The following is a 24,180-nucleotide window of genomic DNA, read 5'->3' as shown; positions in this document are numbered from 1 at the left end:
CAATCCCCCACCCCCACTTGACTGTGACTCAAGTGATACCAAAGTCACAAAAGGCTTGTTCATAAATTCAGCTGTTGACAGATTAGCTGAATTACCACAGCTTGTCAGCCTTTTAGTGTGAACTTCTAGTATAACTTTTAGTATGAACAGGATTAGTTGCTGCATGTGGATAAACAGATCTTTTGATTAAACTGCCTTATCCATTCCCTGCATTCATTTATCTCAACCAGAAAGCTCAATGGATTTGATAACATTTTTGTTGATCAGATTTTATAGACGTCTAATACATACTGTAAACAGGTAAAATGCACGCTGTGATAACTTGAGTGGTTTTCCAGTTAAATGTTGCTGTTTGTTAAATTGAACTGGAATGGAGAAGCAGAAGGAGCTCAGAACTTTCCTCCAATTTCATGCTGTGATTTTTGTATATGGAGTTGTCTACCCGGGCATTCAGATGGTGGAGATGTGTTGTTGCCTTGCCGAACATGACACCTGTATGGCCGAATGCGTCTCAATGGAAGTCATATCTTCCCCCTCTTGCTCACTCTCCCTACCTTTCTCTCTGTTGTTGTCATTGGCTATCATTCTTTTGTTGTACAGAAGATCATGGCTGCCATCAAAGAAGCTAGATGAAAGGAGGTCTCTGTCCTCACCTCTGTCCATCTCTCTTCACCCCCACTTTCTTTGTCTCTTTCTCTCTCCCTGTGTTTTCACATCCCTTAATCTGAACAATGAACAGAGCCAGGCACCTGCAAACCATGGTTTTTATTCACCATGACTTTACTCGCTGGGACCGATTACGAAGTTAGGTTTATGATGTTTGAAGATTGTACATGTGCTGGATTTTCACTACATGGAATAAGTGTATGCCATCCTTTTCAGTTCTGATGGAAAGCCAATTTGTGGTTGGTAAAGAAAATAGATGTATTTTCTGAAGTGATGGTTTAATCTTAAGTAAGCATGTACTTCAGAAAAAGAAGCCAAATATGTATATTTTTTCTGGATTTCTTTCTCTTATATGACTTACTATAGTTTGGTTTTGGTTTGCTATAGTTTTGGTTTTTCAATTATTATTTATCATTTTTAGATAGGAAATTGTTTAATGAGGCCATTGAACAAAAAGTGAACGTGCATAACTGTTAAAAAAGACTATTTTATGTGGTTGCTGAGGAGTAATGGTTTTGCTTACCAAATGACATTTATATAGTTAAATTATAAAAATATTTTCATTTATAGTAAGTATTTTTCTTAGAGATTTACTTATGCAGAGATAATTCAGACATCTCACCTTTACCTAAACACTATTTCAGAAATGTTCTTATTTGCTATTGTTGATTAAAAAAAGAATAAAGCAATAACAGTAATGTATGTATAGTATGTCAGCCATAGGTCGACCACCACTTGTAACTTTCCAAGTGATCCTCTTTTTACAAAGGGTTGTTTTTCTTTTTTTTTAATCTGCCTTTCATTCTCTTGTCTCTTCATGTTCACATTCAGACATGCACATGGAATCATACTTTGCATTTAAATGTTCTTTTTCTTGGTCATGCATCTATACCATCTGTGATTTATTGGGTATTCAGCTCTGGGTTCATAAAAACCATGATTTCCCATAAAATGTCAGTGAAGGTGGTTAATATGACACGTGGCGGGTGTGCATGTCTACACCCGGTGTTGCAACTGAACCCTCACAGTCATGTAAAATATTGATATTCCATGTGAAAATGTCAGAATGACAGACTGTGTGTGGCGCTCAACTTCATTGATTTCAGAGTTCCTTATTGCTTTTTTTCTGCTTTAAGTCATACTACAAAGTTTATGCCAAATATTCATTTATTCTGGCTGTACAAAAATAATTGCATTCATTTATGTACTCTCTATGCTTGTTTTATCTCTTGCAGGATGCTGCTGGAGAAGAGTTCAGGGGAGCGGTTGGTTTTTTCTCTGACAGTGTCTGACCAGGCTGTAACCCTGAGGTATGGTCAGTTCAACAGGCAGGCATCTTTGGCTGTCAGTTTCAAAACAGAAGGCAGACTAAGTCTGGGGAGCTGGACACATCTTACAATGCAGGTAAGTAATCTCAGAAGTTTGGTGTTCATGAGCATTTATTTACATGCACTTTTCAGTGTGTTTGTGAACTTAAAGTTTAATCACTCGACCATCAGGCTTGTTTTTTATCCGTTGCTCTAGGGGTTGTGAAAGCACCGTAGTTTCATTATTTTTTTATTTCAGATAGACAGTACTGTCTTTGTATTTTCTTGTGTTTGTCTTTTTATTTCATTTTTTGTCCGTTTCATCAACCTCTTTCTGAACTAGTGTTAATTACACTACTGGAAAACATCTGTTTCGGAACAGCTGCAGGGGCCAGGGGCATTCAGTACACAGTACTTCATACATTATGAGATGGAGCCTCAGTCTTGCAGTCCCTCTCAAACACATTTTTAGTGCTTGTTTGTTCTGTAAGAAAAAATGACTGAAAGCTGTTTAATTGTACGAGTTATTTTAACTTGGATTATTTGAACTTATTTCATACTTTATTTATTTGTTCTGGTATACTTTATACCACAAAAATTGTTTTAACTGACCTTGATTAACAAAGTATACGAAATGGAAAACAAAAATCTACTATATCTATCATCATGTTGGTAAAAAAAAAAAATTTCATTTCAGTCATAGATGAGTAGAGGCCACTTGAACAAAGAGTACAGCAAAGCCTCCATCCTTCTCTGTCATTGTTCGCAGTGACCTTGTCATATTCCTTTAAGGCTTGTAGTGTTCAAATGTTTTGGTTACTTTACTCCAGAAATGATTTCTTTGGACATCTTTTTTCAATTTAGCCAATTTCTTGACTGTTGGTTAACCCAGAGAGACCATTTTAGATAAATGCAGAAAAATTGTTTGATTACTATGTGAACTCTCCTCAAATTGTCACCAATAACAATTGGTGGGCACTCAGCCGTTTTTTATTGTGGTACATTTTTTTCATTGTATGTAACTTTACTTGCATAGTTTGGTTATAGTTCCACATTTTCTCTCTGTCTTTTTTCTCTCTTTCTTTGTTTTTTTTTTATGTTTTTCTTTTTATTTTTCATCTGGGCCAGTTGACCTAAGTGATACATCAACTAGAAATGTTAGAATTCATCAGAAGCAAGTCATGCAAGGCTTTCAGGCACAATAAAGGCCTTTCATCAGCTCTGATCACTCTAAAATGGCAGCTAGTGAAGTGGAGAGAGTTTTGAGACCCAAATGAATCCTTGTGTGTGAATTTCTTGTCTCTGTTGAGGGTATCATTTTACACATTACTCCACTGGACAATCTTTTCTTTCATCATCTATGAATAACACTAAGGATACTTCAAAGAGAAAATGTTACCCTGATCAGCCTTATTATACATGTCTGACTTAAGCTGATTGTTTGCCTTCATGTTATCCATAAAATTTCTGACCTTTTGAGTTTACACAAATTTTGAAGTTTCTTACACTTTGTGTGCAATTTGTTTATTGCCAAGCAAATATACACTCACTCAACTCTATGCATCAAGGCACGAAGACAAGGTAAAGACAACTCGCTGAAGTTCAAAGTGAGCATCAGAATGTAGAAAAAAAGGGATTTATATGATCTTGAGCATGGTGTGGTTGTTGGTGCCATACAGTGTGGTCTTAGTATTTCAGAAAGGGCTGATTTACTTGAGAATGGTCCAAAGAGTCCAAAATATGGTCCAAAGGAGAGAAAATATTAAGTGTGTGGCAGTTGTCTAGATGAAAATGCTTTGTTGATGTCACAGGAGAATGGGTAGAATAGTTTTACAAGATAGAAAAAAACGGTAACTGAAATTACCACTGGTTACAACTAGGGTATGCAGAATATCTGGTTTACAACATCTTGAACCTTGGTATCAGATGAGATCCAGCAGCTGAAGACCACATTGGGAGCCACTCCTGTCAACAAAGTACCAGAAACTGAAGCAATAAATTACATACGATTAGCAAAATTGGACAAAAGCAGATTGAAAAAATGGTCTAATGAGTCTCAGTTTTATTTACAACATTCAGATGGTAGGGTCAGAATTTGGCATAGACAGCATAGAAACATGGATCCATACTGCCTTGCGTCATCGGTCCAGGCTAGTGGTGGAATAATGGTGTGAAGAATATTCTCTTGGCACACTTCGGGCCCCTTAGTAATGACTAAGTATTGTTTAAACAGCGTGACCTGTTTGAGTATTGTTGCTGACCATGTCCGTCTCTTTATGACCACAGTGTATCCGTCTTCTGATGGCTTATTTCAGCAGGATAATGCAGCATGTCACAAAGCTTAAATCCCCTCAAACTGTTTCTTGAACATGGCAACAAATTCCCTGTAATGCCTCCACAGTAGGGTGACCAGATTCCAACTCACCAAATGTGGGACAACGACTACATATGTGTGGGACAATGTGAGATTCCAATGCATCAAGATAAAGTAAAAAAAAAAAAACTCTTTCTATTCTGCCCTTTAGCTCATAACATTACTATTAAACATTATATTACATTACTACTTTAAAAACAAATATATATTACTTAAATTCAACTTTCTCAAATTCTCTGACATAAGCAAACAGCAAAACTTTCATGCTATTTCACAGTTTCTCTCAAGTTAACACACCTTAATTAAACACAATCAAACAGAATAAGCAGTCAAGGCTTCAATTCTTCTTTCAACTGTTCTTTAATGTGGTTTTAAATGGTTTGGCTTGCAAGTATTTCCAACAACAACCTCAGCACAACTCCAAACACCACAGCATTTAAGTGTTTGTTCTAGTAGAACATACTGAACCCACACATTCAAGACAAGTAATGAAATATGCTACATTTAGCACATAGACTTATTATCCGAACAAAACATTAACTATCATCTCTCAGCTCAGAATCACTATTCACACTAAAGAAATGGACATTGCCACCCAGTTGTAATGAATGCATCACTGGGTATAACAACAGGCACACAATAACACATTAACAGTAACACAATAAATGCTCTTCCTGCACCAAGGAGACCACTTGACTGAATTCTTTTGGATGGAAGTTTCGCCCATCACAAGTATTTCAGTTTTCACAATCACAGCAATAACTGCAGACAGACCTGGCCCACACAGGCAATGCACTTTCAGCACCCCATAAAGCACCTAGAGGTGAAACACAAGAACAGCAGTCTTAAAATCTAGCACCACACTGGCTAAGTGTCCTAATCTATATCTTACACAATGTTTATCTTACCTTAGGTGTTCCTCTTGGCTTTATATTTTTTGCTTGAGTGTGCAGCTTCCAATAAGGCCTTCTGCTTAAGTGCATAGCTGTAGAATTCCTTACAACTGTACTCAAAGTTGGTCTTCACTTGAATTTCACTCTTGATAAGCTCCACAGAGCAACGGTTCCTCTGGACAGCCATGCTGCAGTCATGAGGGAAAACATTCTCTCCACAGCAGCGTTGGTTATGGGGATGCTGATGAGAAAAGATGCAACAGCAGTCAGATTTGGTGTCTTTGTCCCTTTAAGCAAGACGGACCACTTCTCCGCAACAGAAGCTCTTCTTTCTACAATTTCCTGCTGCTGTGGCAGAGTCACACAGTACTCTTCATACAGTTCATCCATGTCCACTTTCCTCTCTATCTGTAGGACCTCTACAGCAGCACTGAGCTGGAGGAATGTGAACTTGCTTTTCAGTGCTAAGCATGCAACATTTTTCTGATAGTTGTTGTCTGTGAAGTCATACCATTTTTTCCAGGTAGTTGAGTGCAGCTTTGTAGAAGTTGGAAAAATCCTGTTTGATTGTTTCTGCCCTTTGCTCAGGAAACTGTTGGATGAGAGCAGTGGTCTCCATTCCAAAGAAGGAATCCATTTGCCGTTGTTGGAGCTTTGTCTTGAGAGTGAGCATCAGGTCATATATCTCACAGACGGTCCCATCCTGTCCCTCCAACAGCAGCACAACATCATGGAAGATCTTCAGTGTGTTTTTGAGGAAGGCCAGGTAGGCCTGCAGCTCAAGAGGGTGCCCCTCACCATCTTGATCCATTTTGAACAGCTGCCAAAGTGCTTTTGGGCACTGATTCTCCCCCAGTGACAAGAAGTAGCTCTTGATAGCTGCCCAGCTCTCATGTAGCCTCTGGACAGCAGGCCACAAACTCAGCCATCTTGTGGGTACATGTCTCAGTACTACATGATAATCTTCCTCCACAAATGAAAAAACTGCTTTCAGTGCCTCTGTACGCTGTGCAGACACTGAAAAGTGACTGAATATTTTGTTCACTACTAAGTCAATGTCAATGTTCAGCCTGTCTCCAGCATGCTTTGCACAGTTGTGTACTATGTGGGCCATACAGTTTGCCTTAATGATGCCACTGTTGTCTGCCTTTAGTTTCTGGAAAACAGAATTGTTTTTCCCGTAGTTTACACTTGCATTATCAGCAGTGTATGCTGAAATCATGTCCAGTTGTAGGCCATGTTCCTCTAACCTGCTTGTAATCTGTTGGTGTATGGTAGCAGCTGACTCATGGCTGTCCTCATAAAAGTCGAGGATCTTGTTTTTCAAACCCAGCTCTGGTGTCCAGTATCTCAGAGACAGTGGGAACAGTTTAGTTTTACCGTGATTAGATGAATCTGAAGCCACTGAAAAAAATGGCGTGTGGGCCTTTTTGTCACTTGGGAGATCTTGAACGACTGGTGTTTTTAATTCTCCCAAACAGATTTCTACAGAGGCAGGTGCAAGCACATCTGTTACTATGGAAGCTGCCTTTGTACGACCACATGACATTTTCTTTGCTATCTCAGAGTCTGGAAACAAGATCGATGTTAGCTTATTTCCACAGTCTTCTGACCTGTATGATTGAGAGTGTTGCACAGTGTGGTAAACACTTGTTATTTCAGCAGCCGTTACCTTGTCTATGTTTGAATCTTGTTTGGGCTTTAACAGGAACATGTCCATTGACTGGGAAGCCTCCTTTTGAGCGACACGTTTTGTGTGACTCGCAGATTTTCTGTGCCGTTTCACGTCGTACTCCCCGCCGTGTGAAACAGAAAAATCAGTCTGACAAACATTACAAAAAACTCTGTCAGAGCTGCCTTGGATAGGTTTAACCCAGAGGTACGTGCTTTCCCAATCTTTGTTGTAACAGCATTTTCTTTTATTCGCTGCGGTCTCCATAATCTGTTTTTTTTTTTTTTTTTTTTTTTTTTTTTTTTGCTGTTCGCCGTGGACGTTCAAGTCCTGCCTCCTAGTTTGACTGACATTCATTTCAATCTAATCAGCCAGACAGACTGCGTGTTATGACCAGAGCAATAGAGTAATGACAGCTCTCACTGCTTTTGTCACACAATCGGGTTATGAACGCCAGATTTCAACACAAAATCGGGAGTCTGTTAAATATGCGGGACAACGTCTCAATTTGTGGGACGTGTAAAAAGTGACGGAAATGTGGGACTATCCCGCACAAAGCGGGACATCTGGTCACCCTACTCCACAGTCACCAGGGGCCTCACTTATAAAACTGTGCGTAGCAAAGCAGCGTACAGGTGGCATACGTAGGGAAAAACGGAACTGCGGTGCACAAAAACATCCAGATTTACATGTAAGTTTTGGTTCACAATGACAGAACATATTTTAGTGGCTGAGGTTCTTATCAATACCATCTTCCTTTCTCTTGTAAATCCTGTTTTTTGTTGTGTTTTTTTTTTGTTTGTTTTTTCTGAGCGTGCACTCTTTGGAGTATTAATATTGAATGTGCATCTTTATTCATTTTTGCAAACAGCTTTTATTATTGAACATGTGCTGTGAAAGGTAATATTTGATTGTGCACAAATGTCTCACACCATTTCCTTAATTTTATACTGTACCGTTGGTGTTGCAGTTTCCCGTTTTTCCAGATTTTGTGCTTACGCCTGGGTCAGAGTTGCCGTGGAAGTAGGAACAATCTCTCACCAAGTTTGGTTTTTATAAATCCCAAAGTTGACTATAATTGGCGTACACTGTACGTTTTTTTGTACAAGCTTTGTAAATGAGGCCCCAGATCTCAATCTAACAGAGCACCTGGTGGCTGGTGAGTTTATTTTATACCTAAAAGTATCAATTTAAATAGTTTCCTTAAAACATTTTTGTAACATTTTGTTGCATTTTTTCACAAAGCACCTTGTTTATTTATAGCAATGTACAGCTCCAGACACTGTAGTTCAGCTCTCTCTTCTTTTAAAGTTACAAACTCAGCAATTCCTGTGTAGTTTTCAAGAAAGTACAGACTCGAACCTGACAGTTCAGTCTACAGGATGGTGGAGTAAGCTGGCAGATCAACATGTTGTTGGCTAAATGTAGTCTTGCTTATGGCTCTGGTGGTAACTATGTGTGTGCAGTAAGCATGAATGCGTTGTAGGATTAAGGTTGTCATATATGTCTTTGTACAGTAAACCACTGTACATGCCTATGTGGGCTTGGGAAAGTGTAAGGCTCTGAGGCATTTTGCTAAAAGTGTGTTTTGTTGATGTGGCTTGGAGGTATGAAGTAACTTTATGTGCCTGTGTTTTCTTGTGAATCTGGCTGCCTTTTTGTTTAATGGTATGGTGATGTGATCTGCTTTGACCATTCTGAAGAATAACATAATCATCCTTGACACTCAAACACCATTCTCTTGCTCCTGTTCTCATGCATGTACACACACTTATCCACTCACTCTCTCACAGACACACACTCACAGTTCAGCAGTAATTTGTAGCAGTCTGTCAACCACAATACAGACATTACCCTAAGAAGGAGCTGGGTAATTTAGAAGCCTTTCCTAGAAACGTATAGTGCTCTTGCACACATCCCTCAAACACAAGCATACACACACACACACTCACCAGTCATCTGTCGGTTTGTAAAGATCAAAACACCAAAAAAGACAGTCAAAAGGAATACGGGTTTCTAAGTGCCAGGAGCAATTCATACACACACTGACACACATACACACTTGGTGCCAGGAGCAAGGTGCTGCAGGGATGCTGGTGCTCCCTAGGTAGTTGTCTTATCTGATTATGGTAACGATGTAGAGAATAGCGGAGGAAAATGTAGCCTGGGGGAGGGAGGGACTGACAGGAGGAAAGATGGGGGAGGTGAGGGAGATGGCTCAGTGTAGTTAAGTGATAGCTGTGAAGTCAGCTACTACACACTCATCTTTATTGCATTTCTGCAGTATGTACTACTAATTGTTGCTGCAGCTGTGTGCAGTAAAGTCACTTTACTGCCGCGGTTGTATGAAATATGGCTAATGGTATACTGCACTCCCTGATTTGTGTATATTTAGCAAAGCTTGTTACACTGGTGGATGGGTTAACTTATTGCAAAGTTTTGATTCATTGTTCTAATCTAGGACTTTCAAGCCAGGTGTCACTGGTGTCATGTATGAAACTGCAAAAGCAGCACTGGGCGTTGAAGTTGATCTGTGGCTGTGAGGTAGTATGTAAAAGTATCAATGTGAGCCAGAAATTGTAAGATGGGAGTTACAGAAGAGCTCTTTTTTATGTGAAAAAGGCTATAGATCCATCTATACTTGACTTGGATCTTGTGTTACACACTGGATAAAGTGACTGTATTTGCCAAATCCAAGAAGAAACATTTAAAAAATTAGCTTACAGATAGCCTAAAGTGATGTGCATAATATTAAAGTTATACACATATTAGTATTTTGAGTTTATATATTAAAATAACAACTGAGCTGTCATTTTGATATAAAAATTATAATAATTTTGAGACACTAACTCATTCCGTGCAGTGTTTCTCCTATCATAACTATCACTGAGAGTATGCTGTGTCTCAAATACCACCTGCTGTGCACCACACAGCTGATTCAGAGAGCTGCCCTCATCCTCTAAAGACGGTTCGTGAATGATAGCTTCCAGTGGAGACGTCCTGATAATTCTACCAGCAGCAGCCTTTCAACAGCTTATCCAGATAAACTAAAGAAGTTGGAAACAGTGCTAGAGCACTGCCAGGAGTTTACTCCTGTTTATAGTATGTTTGTTTCCAGATGAAGGTGAGGCTGTCAGCAGTGGTGTTAGACATTTTGTGTGTGTAAAGGAGATTCTGTGTGTGTGTGTGTGTGTGTGTGTGTGTGTAGTCATTCAGCCTCAGGTGAGTAAGTATAACAATTAACTAAAGTGCCATATTCTATACCTGCATGTAAATAACTGCTTACATGAGTAATAAAAACATGATAAATATTCTGTAATGATAAAAAAATCTGCGATTAATATACAGTTAATCTCGAGTTAATTCAGACACTCATGGGATTAATTGCGGTTAAATATTTTGAATGACTGACAGCCTTGGGGATTAGTTTGTGCATCAATTTGTTTGCCAGCATGACTTCTCAAAAGTTATAGACATATATAAATGAAAATTCTGTCCCACTTTACATTACAGCTTGGTAATTATATAGTAATAGTATGGTAATAGGGTGGTAATTTCATAATAATATATCAGAAATAACCTAGTAACACAGCGTAATTACGAGTAGTATTAGCCAGGTAATATTTTAGTAATAACACTGAAAATAACAATAGACTAAAACTGAAGTTAAAGGGTCATAACTTGCCTGTAACCTACAGCAGTAGGAGAGTAACACATTTAACGACAGTGAAATTATTTGGTAGTACTATGCTAATATTGTGGTAATTACCTATCTATCTATGCATACTTGCATAAAGGAGTAATTATAGTGACATAATGCCATTATTACCTAATTATAATTGACAGTTTCTGTGTAATAACCACAAATTATCCATTGAATGTTTCCATTTTATTTTACAGTAATATTACATTACAGCAGACATTGCCATATTAAACAATAATATGGAAACAACATCAGTAGTTTCTATGTAATAACCACCAATACCTCAAGCATCACACAACTTTGAAAAAAAATAAAAAGATGATCGTCTTTTTAGATTCAGGTCTAGAGCCATACTGGGTTTCTTTTTCTTATTTTTTCTAGTTTTTTCTCGTTATATTGTCCAAAATTGTCTTTTCTTTTTTTTGTCACACTTGTGAAGATGAACTTCCAAACAGACAGTACTTGGATGAGTGAGCATTTATGAAATCAGTTATTTAGCAACAAGACAGAAATTTATTATAAGTTGTGTACAGTCTAGAATTTAGTGTTTTAGAGTGTCAAGAATAATAATTAAGATAAGTAGAAAAAAATGCTGTGAAAGAACATGGAAAGGAAGGCAAAGAAAGTTTAAAAAGCTGTGGTATAATATTTATTTACCACAGATTACCAGAGATTGACTTTGTGCTTGCAGGACCCCCAAAGGGATCCGTCTGTTGGTGCCTAAGCAAGTCAGCATTAACTGAGGAGGCAGTGATAGGAACAACCAGTCACACCAGTCACATCACGACAAAACATGTCAGCATGAATGTTTAACACTTGCATGAGCAAGCACTCTTTCCTTCTCTTGCTATTAATCACACAAAATACAACATGAATGATGTATTACATGGACATACACACATCAGCTTAGTCTCAATGTTTTAATAGAATCAACACCCTGTGAATGAATGAATGACTTTATTTATCCCAGAGGGAAATTTGCGATGTTGTAGGTGTTTTTCATTTGTGTGCTTGTTTTTTAAAGACAATGCTTTAGCTTACAGTCAATTATTGACTGCCCCAATATTAAAGCCAAAGATATGTACCATTCTTACAAAATATAAAAAAAATCCATTTAAAGCAAACTCTTTTTTTTTCAAAAACACTTGATTTGGATCATTTTAAAAACCTCCCACATTTTGTAGAATAAACACATTACTCCTGTAGTGTATCAGTAATTTAATTTAATTAAAATTTTAAGATAGTCTTTAATTAATTTTTTTTCTGTCTTTCAATATATGGTGAAATTCTTTTCAAAATTATTTTCCAGTTATCCAAAAGCATTCATATTAGATTTTGTGTTTTGCAGTCTGACTGATTATCCCTCCGATAACAAAAACTGCCGTGGAATTTAGATCCATTATTGGATTTAATTTAAAACCAAGTCTTATACAGAACCTTCACGTAAGCGTATGTGCAGTTATGTGTGTGTGTGAAGGTGAGGCAAGGTTGTTATGTAGGGGTGAGGCGGACACCTCTATGGTAGCTCTCTTCCTGCTGGCACCAGAGGCGAAAGGGCACGGGACTGGCATCAATTACATGGTGAGAGGGAGGAAGGCAAAGGTTTGTGCATGTGTATGTGCCCACTGTAGATTTTCTGTCCTTACGTTCATTTATTAATTTATTTAACATCAGTTTTCCATGCCAGTGTGCAGCATGGTACAGCTTAACAGAGAGCACTAACACAGTCAGGGTTAGGGGTTTCATTTCTGCTGGAGCTTTGAGATATGAAAACTAAAAATGTATGTAGCTAACATACTACAGGGTGCTTGGGAAAATAAGGAAACCAGAGTAAGCATATGCTATGTTAGGCCGGCTCCTACAGAAATGCATGTTGAAGGAGAAGTTGCATTGCATATTGTAGGTAAGTAGCCCTATTTAAAGCAAAAGGAGCTTCTTCTAAAATTCTTGCATAACATTGCATTTGATTAAGATCAGCTGTTTTGTTCAATTAAAAAAATGTATGTGTTTTAAAATCTTTCTATTTATTTAATTTACAGTAACAGTTTGAGTAATTAAGTCCTATCCTCATCTTACCAAGCATTATTTCATATGTTCTTCATATAGCGAGATACACATTAAAGCGAATAAAGATATAACTTACATCTTATCAACTTTAGGTGTACTTATGGTTAGGTGTATTAAAAGTGGACCTGGCATAAACTTTGCACCTATCTTCAAATAGGTTGTAATTATTTGAGATTGAGGGTGAGCTTTCTCATTTGGGGAGCCTTGATCTGAGAATGAGAGGACTTAGCTGAAGTTTTTTCCAATTGGTTGAAGTTTTGAGGTATTGCCAAGGAGCCAAGTGACTCAAGGCCAACCTGCCTGGAAGTTGCCCATAAAAGAGGGAAACGTTTGACAAATAGACAATATTTTCATGCATGACATCACCTGAAATGTAGCAAATAAAGAGAAAAATGTTTGTGACTATTTCAAGGAAAAACACACTGTATCCACTGATCCAAGATCGCTGGGTCTTTCTGAAATCTGCAAAAGATCAACTCATCCTTACAAACCAATAAGACCTTTTCTGGGGACATTTCTGAAACAAAATCAGTGTCATGCTCTGAAAAGTGGTGGGGGATCCCTTGTTTCTTGTGGCACTAAACTTATTTTAACTGTTGACACAACAAATGCTCTAGCTGGGGTGTACTTCCTAGAGATTTTGTACATACAATGGTATCCAGAAGCTATGACCTGACAGTGATAACATTGCAATAAAAAAAAAAAGGTTGGGCTGTCAAAAATACCAAGTGGCTCTCTGGTTGTTTTTCACCATGAAGACGGTTAGTGAGATGATGATATATGAATTCTGAATTCTGATCTAGAACACGGTAGAGATGATTTAAAACAACATTACATGCTGCATTTACTGGCCATTGGACAGCTGACGTTTATCTAAGGGAAGGTCAGTAACAGTAAATATTTGCAGCATTGGCTCTTTTTGTTGATACAATACAGTAAAAATGGGCAAATTTCAGCCATTTTAAAAAGCCCATATTACCATGTGATAAGTCAAAACCCATTGCAATGCAAAATATATCCAGAAGACAAGTATCGGATTGTGTACAACAAGATTTTGGGAAAAGATTTTTTCCATGGATTGCGGGACGTGAGATCAGGGGGGCTCAGAGACCACACATACACAGGGCTAAGTTCTGGAGGGCGGCCCGGAAGCTGCGATGGCAAGAGCTGGGACCCCTCTGACGAGTCCAGCAGGATCCGCCCAAAGACAGGCCCTGGCGTTAAAGGCAGAGGAGGAACGTTAACCTTGGGCGCAGGAACCAGAGGCAGAGGAGTATCCTGATGCAGGACCCTCTCAGAAACGTGAACACCAGGAGGCGGAGGAGCAGCGACCTCCTTGGAGACGTGAACCCCATGAGGCAGAGGAGGAGCAACCTCCTTGGACACGTGAAACAGTCCATTTCCGGGACACCCTCAAAAACAGGAACCAGAAGAGGAGTGTCCTTTTCCGGGACCCTCTCATAAACAGCAACCAGAGGCAGAGGAGGAGTTGTACCTGGGTGCCAGGGTGGGACTCTGAAGCGCTGGAGGTGACACCGGAGACATGAGCTATGGCACCTGAGACGAAAGCTGAGGTGCTGGAGACTGAGGCCAGGAGGTTTCCTCAAACCCTGCAAATCCCTCCTCAAGCATCTCCTCTGTTTTGGCAGCCTTGGAAGAGTGCCCCAGTTTACCCCCTCAGAGGCTGCATGAGAGGCATCAGACTTGACCCCCTTGGTGATTCCCACATCCAAGCACACAGACACGACAATTGGGCCGTCCAATTCTGGTTCCCTGGAAAGATGACTGCTCAGGATAAGCCACCAACTCTGGCTCTGTGTCTAGTCCAAGGACCGTTTCCACCAGTTCACTTGATGTCATGATGTCATGGGGGGCTTCAGCTCCTGGCGCCTGAAAGGCCCTCTCTTCCTGGACCTTGTGAAAGGAGGCTTGAAATGCACAGGGTCTGGTTCCACTGCTCGGTGAAGATACTCAAATGAAGTGATCATGTGGTCCGCTGTGTCCAATTTTGTCAGATCATTCTGTCTTGGATTGCGGGATGTGAGGACCCAAATGCAGGACGGAGAAGCAGGAGGCAAATGGAATGCAGAAATAAAGGTTTTAATCCAGAACGCAAAAAAAACAAAAACTTACAATGACAAAACAGGAAACATGACTGGGAACATGACGGATGATCTGACAAAGAACAACTGAAGCCAAGGAGAATAAATACACGGAGGTGAACTAACAAGAAACAGGTGAGGCACATTAAATTAGGTACAAATGAACAAGAAACAAAGTAAAATATTCAGGTGCCTTTATTTCTTCTTCTTTCTTTTCCTTTTTTTTTTTTTTTTTTTTAAACAGACCCCTCTTCCCTCTTTGCTTTCCTCACTGAAAGAAAAGTCTTTGAGACTTATGGTCTTTATTAAAAGATTGGTGTGTAACATTATATGTGCTCCCTCCTTTCTCTTTTTTTTCTATGTTTTTGTCTAACGTTATTTTTCCACGACAAGACAATTTCCTCCTCCTCTTTTCTCTCTCCCTCGCTACCTCATCTCTCATTCTGTCTCTCTTTTCAGTGTCTTCCTCTCCACCTTCTTTGTCCTTCCCTTTTTCCATCTCATTTTCTTTACACTTGCTGTCCCTCTCTCCCTCTCCATCTCCCTGAGGACAATTTTCTTTTCTTAAATAAACTGTCATAGCTAGTGTTAAAATATGGGCCTTACACGGGTTGAGCGCAGCAAAGCAAAGACATGGGGCCCTGGGCTAGTATAAAACATGGATAATATGCTGTGAGAGGTAATTGTATCTTTTAGCACAGAGATGAGTGGAACAAATGTGTCTCCTCCTTATAGTCTCTCTCTGTTTCTCTCTCTTTATTCCCTTAGTCCTCCTTGTCTTCTCTTCCTTTACACATACTGCAGTTGTGTTGGTATGATAGAGAGAATATTGGCTCTATATCATATCTGCTAACAATTCATTGAGGGTTAGGGCCAGTACAGAGCGATAAGAGAGGCTACTATAAAAGTTGGGATGGTCCTGAAGTGTGAAAAAAGAGAAGGATGGTAACAGAAAAGATAGAAGAAAAGGTGACAATATGCCTGGAGATGCATAACTTGCAAATTGGTGACTCATAAAGCCAAAATGTACTTATGGTTTATTAAGTGTTATTAAGTGTGGAAGACAGGAAAATTTTGACATGTCCTGCAGTATGCTTTCTATAATTTCCTTTGTTAATAGAACAGATTTATGTTAACCTGACCAGAAGAATCACATGCCATTGTCATACATGGGATACATGACATTATCTTCATCTGTCTGTTAAAACTGTAGCAACCATTATTTAGACACAGGTGATTTTTTCTGTAATATGAACTGCCAAATTCATACCCATGAACAGGTAGTGTGACAAAGGACCCTTACTGGCTTATTTCTCAAAGATTTAATCCCCCTTACAGGTATTGAACATGGCTTTTGTCAACTTCACCTGGATTCACTGTCACCATAACTGCTTCTTTAGTTTCTGCTGTGAGTCAGAGACAGATGAGGGTACAGACTTGGCAAAGAGCAGCCAAGTTTTTTAAATCTGTTTATTTGACTCTGGCACTGTGGAAAACAGTCTCAGGTGCTACACTTAATGATTGAAGAACCAGAAACAAGTTGATCACTATACTTTGAAAAACTTACCATAATAGATTAAACTAACCCTACTTTACATATGTACATAAGCACAAGCTCATTCAGATATAAAGATGATTCATTCCTTTCCCATCAGATAAAAGAAGCCAGTGCAAGTCTGTTAGGACCTCAGGATAATGCCTTCATTGCCTTAGCTTGAACAATGCCATTTAAAATATGGACAAGCAATAGTCTTTTTTTTAAGCTTAATTGGTAATTAGGTCATCAAGCAAAGGTTATGTTTTTTTTTTAAGCACTCTAACTGGATTTTGACTAAGGAGCTCTGAGTCTCTTCTACTTTTATAAAACTATATAAATACCTTCCAGTGTTCCCTTTTCTCTATTTCTTCTATTATCCCATCCCTACATTAGTTGTCCTGGTTTTGACCTTCTTTCCTTTTAGAAAGATTTTACTTTTGCTCATGCTACTGAGTTTCTTCTTTTCTTTCGTTTTTTTTTAGTAACGAGAGCTTTCTTGTCACGTCATTTTCTATCATGATGTGTTTCCTATGTCTGAACCTTTTCTTTTCAGCCTATTTCTTTTATTAACCAAACTTTTCTCCAAAGTCTCTTTCTCATCTCTCTATCCTTCCCCTTTTCTCCTGTTTGACAGCTTCATTGGGTGTGGAATCAGGTGTGTTATCAGTGAGTGGCATGTCAGTCAGTCACAGAGCAGCACAGCTCAGTGAAGTGATGCTGGGTGGAGTGAGTGCAGTGCAGCAGCAAGTGTGAGGGCTGAGACAGGTGGCCAGAAATCAGAGAACGAAGGAGATGAAGAAACAGATAACTATAGGAGGAGTGATAAGAAAGAGGGAAAAATAAAAGCTAAATATTCTGAGTTTTAGAGTTTGATGAGAATAACAAACACAGATGAAAGATTACAAGAATGAGGACAGATGAGATGGTGAGGTGAGAGTGCAAAATGTTGGAGACAGGTGAGTTGGGATTCCCTAGGAGAAAGGTAAAACAAATAAATCCTATACACAACATTCAGCTGTTGCAGAGATTATTCCATTCAGCTTTATGGATAAAACTGCTGTTCAGGTTTGATGCTGGAGGATATCAATGTTTGTACAGTTCCTGGCTGTTTGGATTTATGAGAGCTGAGAGTTTGATTGATGGTTTCCCACAGCACAGTGTGAATTCTCATCCTTTTTATGTCTGTTCGTTGTCCTAGTTGGTGTTTTTATTTAAAAGTTAATGGCAAGTGATGTCCAAATAGGACACAAAGTCTTATGTTTGTCAGACTTGAGTCTGTCACCTTAAAATGTAGTCAGTTTATGAAAAAACTAAAACTAAAATGCTGTTTTTGTAATTGTTGATAAATAATAATAAATAAAATGTAATCAAACATGAATAATTTTAGATTATGTCGAAATGGATTATTGACAATATTTCACCTTAAAATGGCTGCAAATGTAACATGTTTTTTAATCTACAAAAAGTATTCCTTTCTTTAGACACAGCATATTTACTGAGATGGTAAATTGTTGTATGTTATTGTTGATATTAGTGTTATTATGATAAATGTTGTATTTAAGGAAGTAATCAAAACATAACTGGGATGGTTGTCTATTTCTTGTAAGGAAATATTACATTTAAATTAAGAAGTTTTCTCATTAACTTTTAAAACCATTGAATTCATACCGGTAAGGTGAACTATCATGTCCTCGGTGTGGGAAAGTGTAGGTCACGATCGGATCAAGTTCATGGTAAATTACCCAGGTCATCAGGAAGTGTTATTGCAGCCCATGGACATCTAATTCCTCTCCTCACGTATCCTTGTGTTTAGCTATTAATTGTTAGTCTACTATGTAAAGACAGTCCCCAATTTAACCATTTCAAAGAAAAGGTCAGAGAAGTAGGTCACCTGACACGGTTTCTTTTACAGTACCAGTCAAAAGTTTGGACATACATTCACTCGATTTAAATGAGTTTATGTGTCCAAACTTTTGACTGGTCTGTATGTAATTCAGAAGTATATTGTGATGTATTCAAGATATCCAAGACTCTAAAATGTTTTTTAACCTGTAAGCTACACAACTTTTTTTCCTTTAAAGATAAATAAAACAAAGAAAAACATCTCTTTATCATATTTATTTGGAACAACACTTTAGATTTCCGTTCCTGATTTCTCTACCACCCCTTACTTCTGTAGCTTACAGGTACAAAGTGAGATTGGAAGAAACACTGTTGTCCACACAGTGTACTGAGCCATGGCTTGGCAGGAGTGTGAAAATCGAGAAGAGCTTTAGTCAAAATGCCAGTCTACAGATCACTAAAAGCTTTCCACTCAGGGTTTCTCTGGGCTTTTAGAGAGGCTTAGGTGGTACTGTTGCCAGTGAGTGAGTTTTGCACAGTGAAAGGCTGCTTGAAACTCCCAATGAGCACAAAAACAACAAAAAAACTTTAAGCAACAAAGTAAAAGAAAATAATTTAATAAAAAAGAACAAATAACAAATGAAACTTGATTCCATTGAAAAATCCAAATATGTTGTGAAGCACATTTCACTTGATACATTTTCAGTGTTATTTCTTGTTGGTGATACTAAAACTGATTAGTTTTGTAATGATTTGTTTAACTATCTGTGTTTTAGTGTTTTAAGAAAATATGTACACAGATTTTAACCAATGCCAAAAATGATGTTTTACTTATTTGTGACAAAATCGGTGGCAACAGCTCCGTTTTCACTTCTTCCAGTTGACAAATGTTACACAGCAGCGCTGCACAGACTTACAGTTCCAACCCTCACTTGCAGCTGAACATGTACCAAGTTCACAACACTTCGCTTTTTCTTTATTCTTTTTTTCTATTATTGCTCATGCGTCTTATGTGAGTGAGAAACAAGAGTTAGAAATAGTTTTTTAACATCTATTAGTTGTAATTACAACACAGGTAAAGGCAAGGCTGTCCTGGTTTTCATCTTTCTGTCCATTCAGGAAGAAGTTAGATGCTCTTTCCTCCCTCTGGCCTTTTGAATTATGGTGTATTTTTCAAAATAATAAAAGAATTCAGACCTATGACATGACGGAGCTAAATTAGTGAAAAGAATCCGATGTGGAATCGGCAGCTAAAAATCTGTGCCTGCTTTTAAAGAGGGTTATACAGTTTGTAAGGTAAAGACATTACAAAAAAGGAATGCTGTGTACATCACAGCTATCACTGTTGCCCAACATTTGTGGTGATAACTGGTTTGCTGACTCCATCTAAACATGAAGCACTCCCAGAGTGCAACAACAGCAGGACACAATCTATGCAGAAACAGATGCACTAGCAAATTACTGAAGGTCTGACAGCAGCGTTTTGTGGTGGTGCAGTTGGTGTAGTCATCTCAGGTTTGTGTCCTGGCCTGTCACTCTATATTGCATGTTATCCCCTTCTCTCTGTTTGTGCCAATTTCCTGCCTCACCACTTTTAAAAACAGGTCACTTGAACCCCTAAAAATTCTTAGGAAAAAAAAAAAAAAAAACGAGAAGCAAAACTCAAACAATGTTAAAATCATGTTTGACTTGATCACAGATTAATTTTCCCTCCGAGCATTTTTCTCTGTCACTTACTGAGTGATGGGTGTTGTTTGATATTGTTCATAGTTGGCAGGCTCTGAGCAGTAGTGCTACTTATGATAAACTGTGGCACTCGAGCAAGACTTTAAGAAAAATTCTCTTTTACAGTACAGTCAGATTGGCCAAATATTACTATGGGAGTATGTTTTTGTGCGCTTTAGTTAGATACTCACAAGTTTTCTTGGTGTAAAATGTTAGTATTTTCAAGTAATACTTTCTTTTCCTCTGTCCAAATAAATCAATATGAGTTATCAGCACAAAAGAAAAGTTAAACTCCTTTAACTATTTTTTTCTTTTATAAGTAAACTCTAAATTTGGTCACATTAACTTCAGCAAGAAATAGTTGTTGAGGAAAAAAAAAGGTAAATGAAATATAGATGGGCAGGAGAAAAGGAAAATGGAGGGGAAACTGTTTGTGAAAGTTAACAAAGGGGAGTTGGCTATGTTTCAAAAGGGCTCGTGGCGGCTAAAGAAGATGAAGCGCTTCAGGATTCATTTACATCAGGCCTGACAACTCCCTCACATCTCCCCAAGAGCCTCACAGCTCTGGCTCAAAGACTCCTAAAGAGGGCCCTTCTTCTAGCTCTCTCTCTGTGCTCTGACTTTTCTTTTTCTCCCTTCTGTCTCTTTTTCCTCTTTCCTTTTTTTTCGTTTTCACTCCTGCGCTCTTGTGCTCTTATGCGTTTGCCAGTCTTCAATCAACCGTCATGAAAGTGTCTGTCTGGGCGTCTTAACTATCCTCTGAGAGGCAGACACTTGTCTGGGCCTGCCTTCATCCCCTAAAGGCGTTTTTGACTTGGACTTATTTCCTTCCTCACACCTTTTCAAACTCTCCTAAAGAGCTGACAAGTGAAAGCGACAGGGCAAGATAAACATGAGGGAGAGAGACAAGAAGGGAGATGAGAGGAGGAAGTCATCAACCGAAAAAGTAAAAATGTCGGAAGAATAGGGAGAAAACAATGAATCAAAATGAGGTAAGCAAACTTAAAAATAGAGGGAAAGATGAAGGAATCAAATGACTTTGTGAGGAAGAAAAAGGACAAATGAAGGTGGTCCAGAGGAGAAAAGAGAAGAGTAAGATGAAACAGAAAAGATGAATTCTAGTAAAACAGGGAAAGTCACATTTATCAGTGGTCCCACAGTGTGTTTCCTAAACACAGAATTTGGAGATTGCAGCAAAAGAGCGGGACAGGGGACATTAAAGTTTTTTGTGTGTGTGAGTTTGTATGGGGGATGGCTGTCCTCCTTATAGGAAGAATCTTTTTTTTTTTTTTTTGGCCTGGGTTTGATATGAAGGAAACTGGTCCTGCTTTGACGGTATTGTCGGCCACACAGTTTTTAATATTCATGAAGCAGTTGAGGAAAGGAGAAGGGGAAAAGAGTGGAGATTTTTGGTCAAACAGAAAGCTAATTTGCAGCTGAGGCAGTTTAGCCCGAGGCTCTTTCTGCTACTGGGGAAATGAGCTGGAAGATTAGCCGAATGTATAATTCACACACATGTGGTAACACACATGCATTGAAATGTATCCATGGGGTGTGCGTTCGCTTTTGCAAAATGATGCACACATGTAGACACAAAGAAGTGAACCTGCTTCTTACCAATCTTCGCTTATGTCTCTTTTGACTTGTCAGTTGATCATCTTTGTACCTCAAGCTTTGGACCACAGTTTGGTATACAGTATAAATAATGTTAAACACAATCAATTAGCTTTCTTAACTCAAAGATGTATTACACTATGCTGAAAAGTACTCTGAAAAACAGCGGTCTTCTTCACGTTTCTAAATTACACTAACATAGTGTAATAATCACAGTTTTGTTTTTATTTGTTTTTGTTCTTTTTTTAAACATTTTTTTTTAACCCATGTAGAATTTAAATGTATATAGAATAAAGTTCTATATGTGTGGTCATTAAATATATTCTTCTCACTGTTAAATTTCTAGATCTTTGAACGACATGCAAGTCTTTTCCTGGATGGGCTTGAGGAGGACGGGACACCATTTGACACAAAACATCTGACCAAACCACTCTCTGATATCAGCGAGGACGGTGCCATGTGGGTGGGATTAAGCTCCAAAGGTAGACTGAAAGTATTTTGTTACACATTTAGTTAGTTTGAAGGTTAATGTCAGCTGTGCACCAAAGGAATCATCAGTAAATAAGTTAACTCCGTTTGAACATGTTTAAATCCTTAAATAATTATACCCACTGTCGCCTCCTCAACAGGCACCAGCTGTTCTGCTTTTTTTCCTTTTCCTCTGAGAGGAGAAAAATGACTTTAGAGTTTATCTCATCTGTAAATCTTAATATGGTGCCAATGACTGCTTCACCTTTATTTTCCTTCCGGCCTTTATCCTGTTTCAACTGCCGGTACACATCTGTGATTGATTAGTGGTGCCCATGAGCCGTTTCAGAGTCAATAGCAGAGAAATTGAGAGAAAAATGATATCTGTTGATCTCTAGAGTGATAAACGAGTGTTTTTCTTCCCGTTTATCAGTCATTGATTCTTAGTTCACAGCAGGTAGCATCTGATCAGCTGAAGATCACATCAGAAGGGGTGATCAATGCAAGTGATTGGCTTGGGGGAGTGAGTGTGTTTGTGTGTATGCATATGTGTGAGAGCTGGAGGTTGTTGAACTGTGGGGCTGTGCCTGGAATTCTGAGCAGTGGATTGATTATGCAAATGTTGATCAGATGTATTGATTAACAACTATGTCTGTTTTTGGAAGGGAATCTGCTAACTGAAAACTGCAAGTACAACAAGAGTTTTAAATGCCTACCACAGCCATTATAGGTCCAGTGTAATGTGATATGTGATGAGCAGGAATCACAATGCTAAACTGAACTTAAATGGAGAGAGACCTGCTTGGGACTGTGGGACATGGTGCAGAAACATGATCAAGGGGTGAAAGTGGAAAATTTCCAGTTTTAGGAAGCTTGGGTCTTTTCAGTAATAATAATGACCCAACAAATACAAGCAGATCAACAACAGAAAGTTTTAAAATTAAGAAAGTTCATGTTTTGATGTACAGTGACCAGGTCAAAGCCCTTATCTTCTCCTAACATGATGTTGAAGCATGATTCAGTGATAGCCATTCAACATGCTAATAAACATGCTATCAAAATGTCAGTCAATGAAAACAATTTTGTTGGGAGGAATGATGAGAAGCAGGCCTTTTTTGTTGGTGTACGAGTCCACTAGAAGAAGATACGTAATTTCTGCTTAAAGTAATTGTTGGAGATTTTACAGGTTATTGAATTCAAAAATGTCCTTACAATTTCTTGTGTGTGCTATAAAATTACTTGATATTTGCGATGGCCACATGAAAAATATCAGTGTTTGCTTGTAATTAGATAATCAGTTACTGTTCATCTGCAGTTGTGAATTGTAAGTTAATCACGCTACATTTTTTAAAGTAATAAATAAAGAAATTTTTTATTTTCTTTTTAGTTTTTCACCCTAACAAAGAACTTCTTGGAATCCTACAACTTCTGGAAATAAACTACAGTTCCTGTTAACTTCAGTAAAAAATGTAAAAATTAGATATTTTTTTGTTTCTCAGTCACAGAGACAAAAGGGCCAAATCCACACATACACCATGTGCATACATGGATTTTAACTGCTTTCAGTTTTAACAACATAAAAACAATTTAAGAGAAATAGATAACAGAAATTAAAAAAGATTGAAAGAAGAGAGACCTACCTCGAAAGGAGAGAATTAAGGCTTATACCTTGCATCATCCCTGTAACAATAGGGAGAGTGCTTTTCAGAGGAAGGCGTAATCCCATTTCCACACACTGAAGAATTCCTGAGCCAAAGCCTAAGGCTGCACAACCACACACTGATCTAACACACTTACATCCAATAATACTCCCTCACTCTCTCTGTTTTACATGCACATACTGTACTGTACACCTACCCCAAAACACACACTCGTTCTGTGGCTGGGCCAAATACACCAAAGTCTTTCTCAAGTGCAAATGCACTCACATGTACACACACTCTTTCTCTAAAGTAAAGATAATTTTTGGAATACACATCGTAAAGCCTCTGACAAAAATACTTTCCCAGACAAAGCTGGACATGGCAGGGCTTCTGTCGATGCTTAGAGACATCATCCATTCTCAAAGACTTAGTCAAACTAGACAAAAGTTGGTTGAACACCAAACGACTTCAGCCCTCTTTGGACCAACGTCATCATGGTGAATGTGGGTCCCTTATGTTAGCATTATCTCATAAGTATGGTTGCTCATGGAGATCTGTTGGGTGCTT

The 24,180-nt window shown here is 38.4% G+C and overlaps 1 protein-coding gene across 1 annotated transcript in view; it reads left to right on the top strand.

Annotated features, from left to right (window-relative positions):
• The window catches only part of ush2a (Usher syndrome 2A (autosomal recessive, mild)), a 250,130-nt gene that overhangs the window by 4,983 nt on the left and 220,967 nt on the right, over window positions 1–24,180 (top strand). Inside the window, 2 exon segments of the mRNA XM_042001931.1 lie at window positions 1,902–2,070; window positions 21,849–21,984. Of these exon segments, the coding sequence (XP_041857865.1) occupies window positions 1,902–2,070; window positions 21,849–21,984 (305 nt within the window).

This window comes from Melanotaenia boesemani, chromosome 1 (genome assembly GCF_017639745.1).
Source record: "Melanotaenia boesemani isolate fMelBoe1 chromosome 1, fMelBoe1.pri, whole genome shotgun sequence".
Taxonomy (NCBI): domain Eukaryota; kingdom Metazoa; phylum Chordata; class Actinopteri; order Atheriniformes; family Melanotaeniidae; genus Melanotaenia; species Melanotaenia boesemani.
This window is presented reverse-complemented; position numbering and strand designations above follow the sequence as displayed.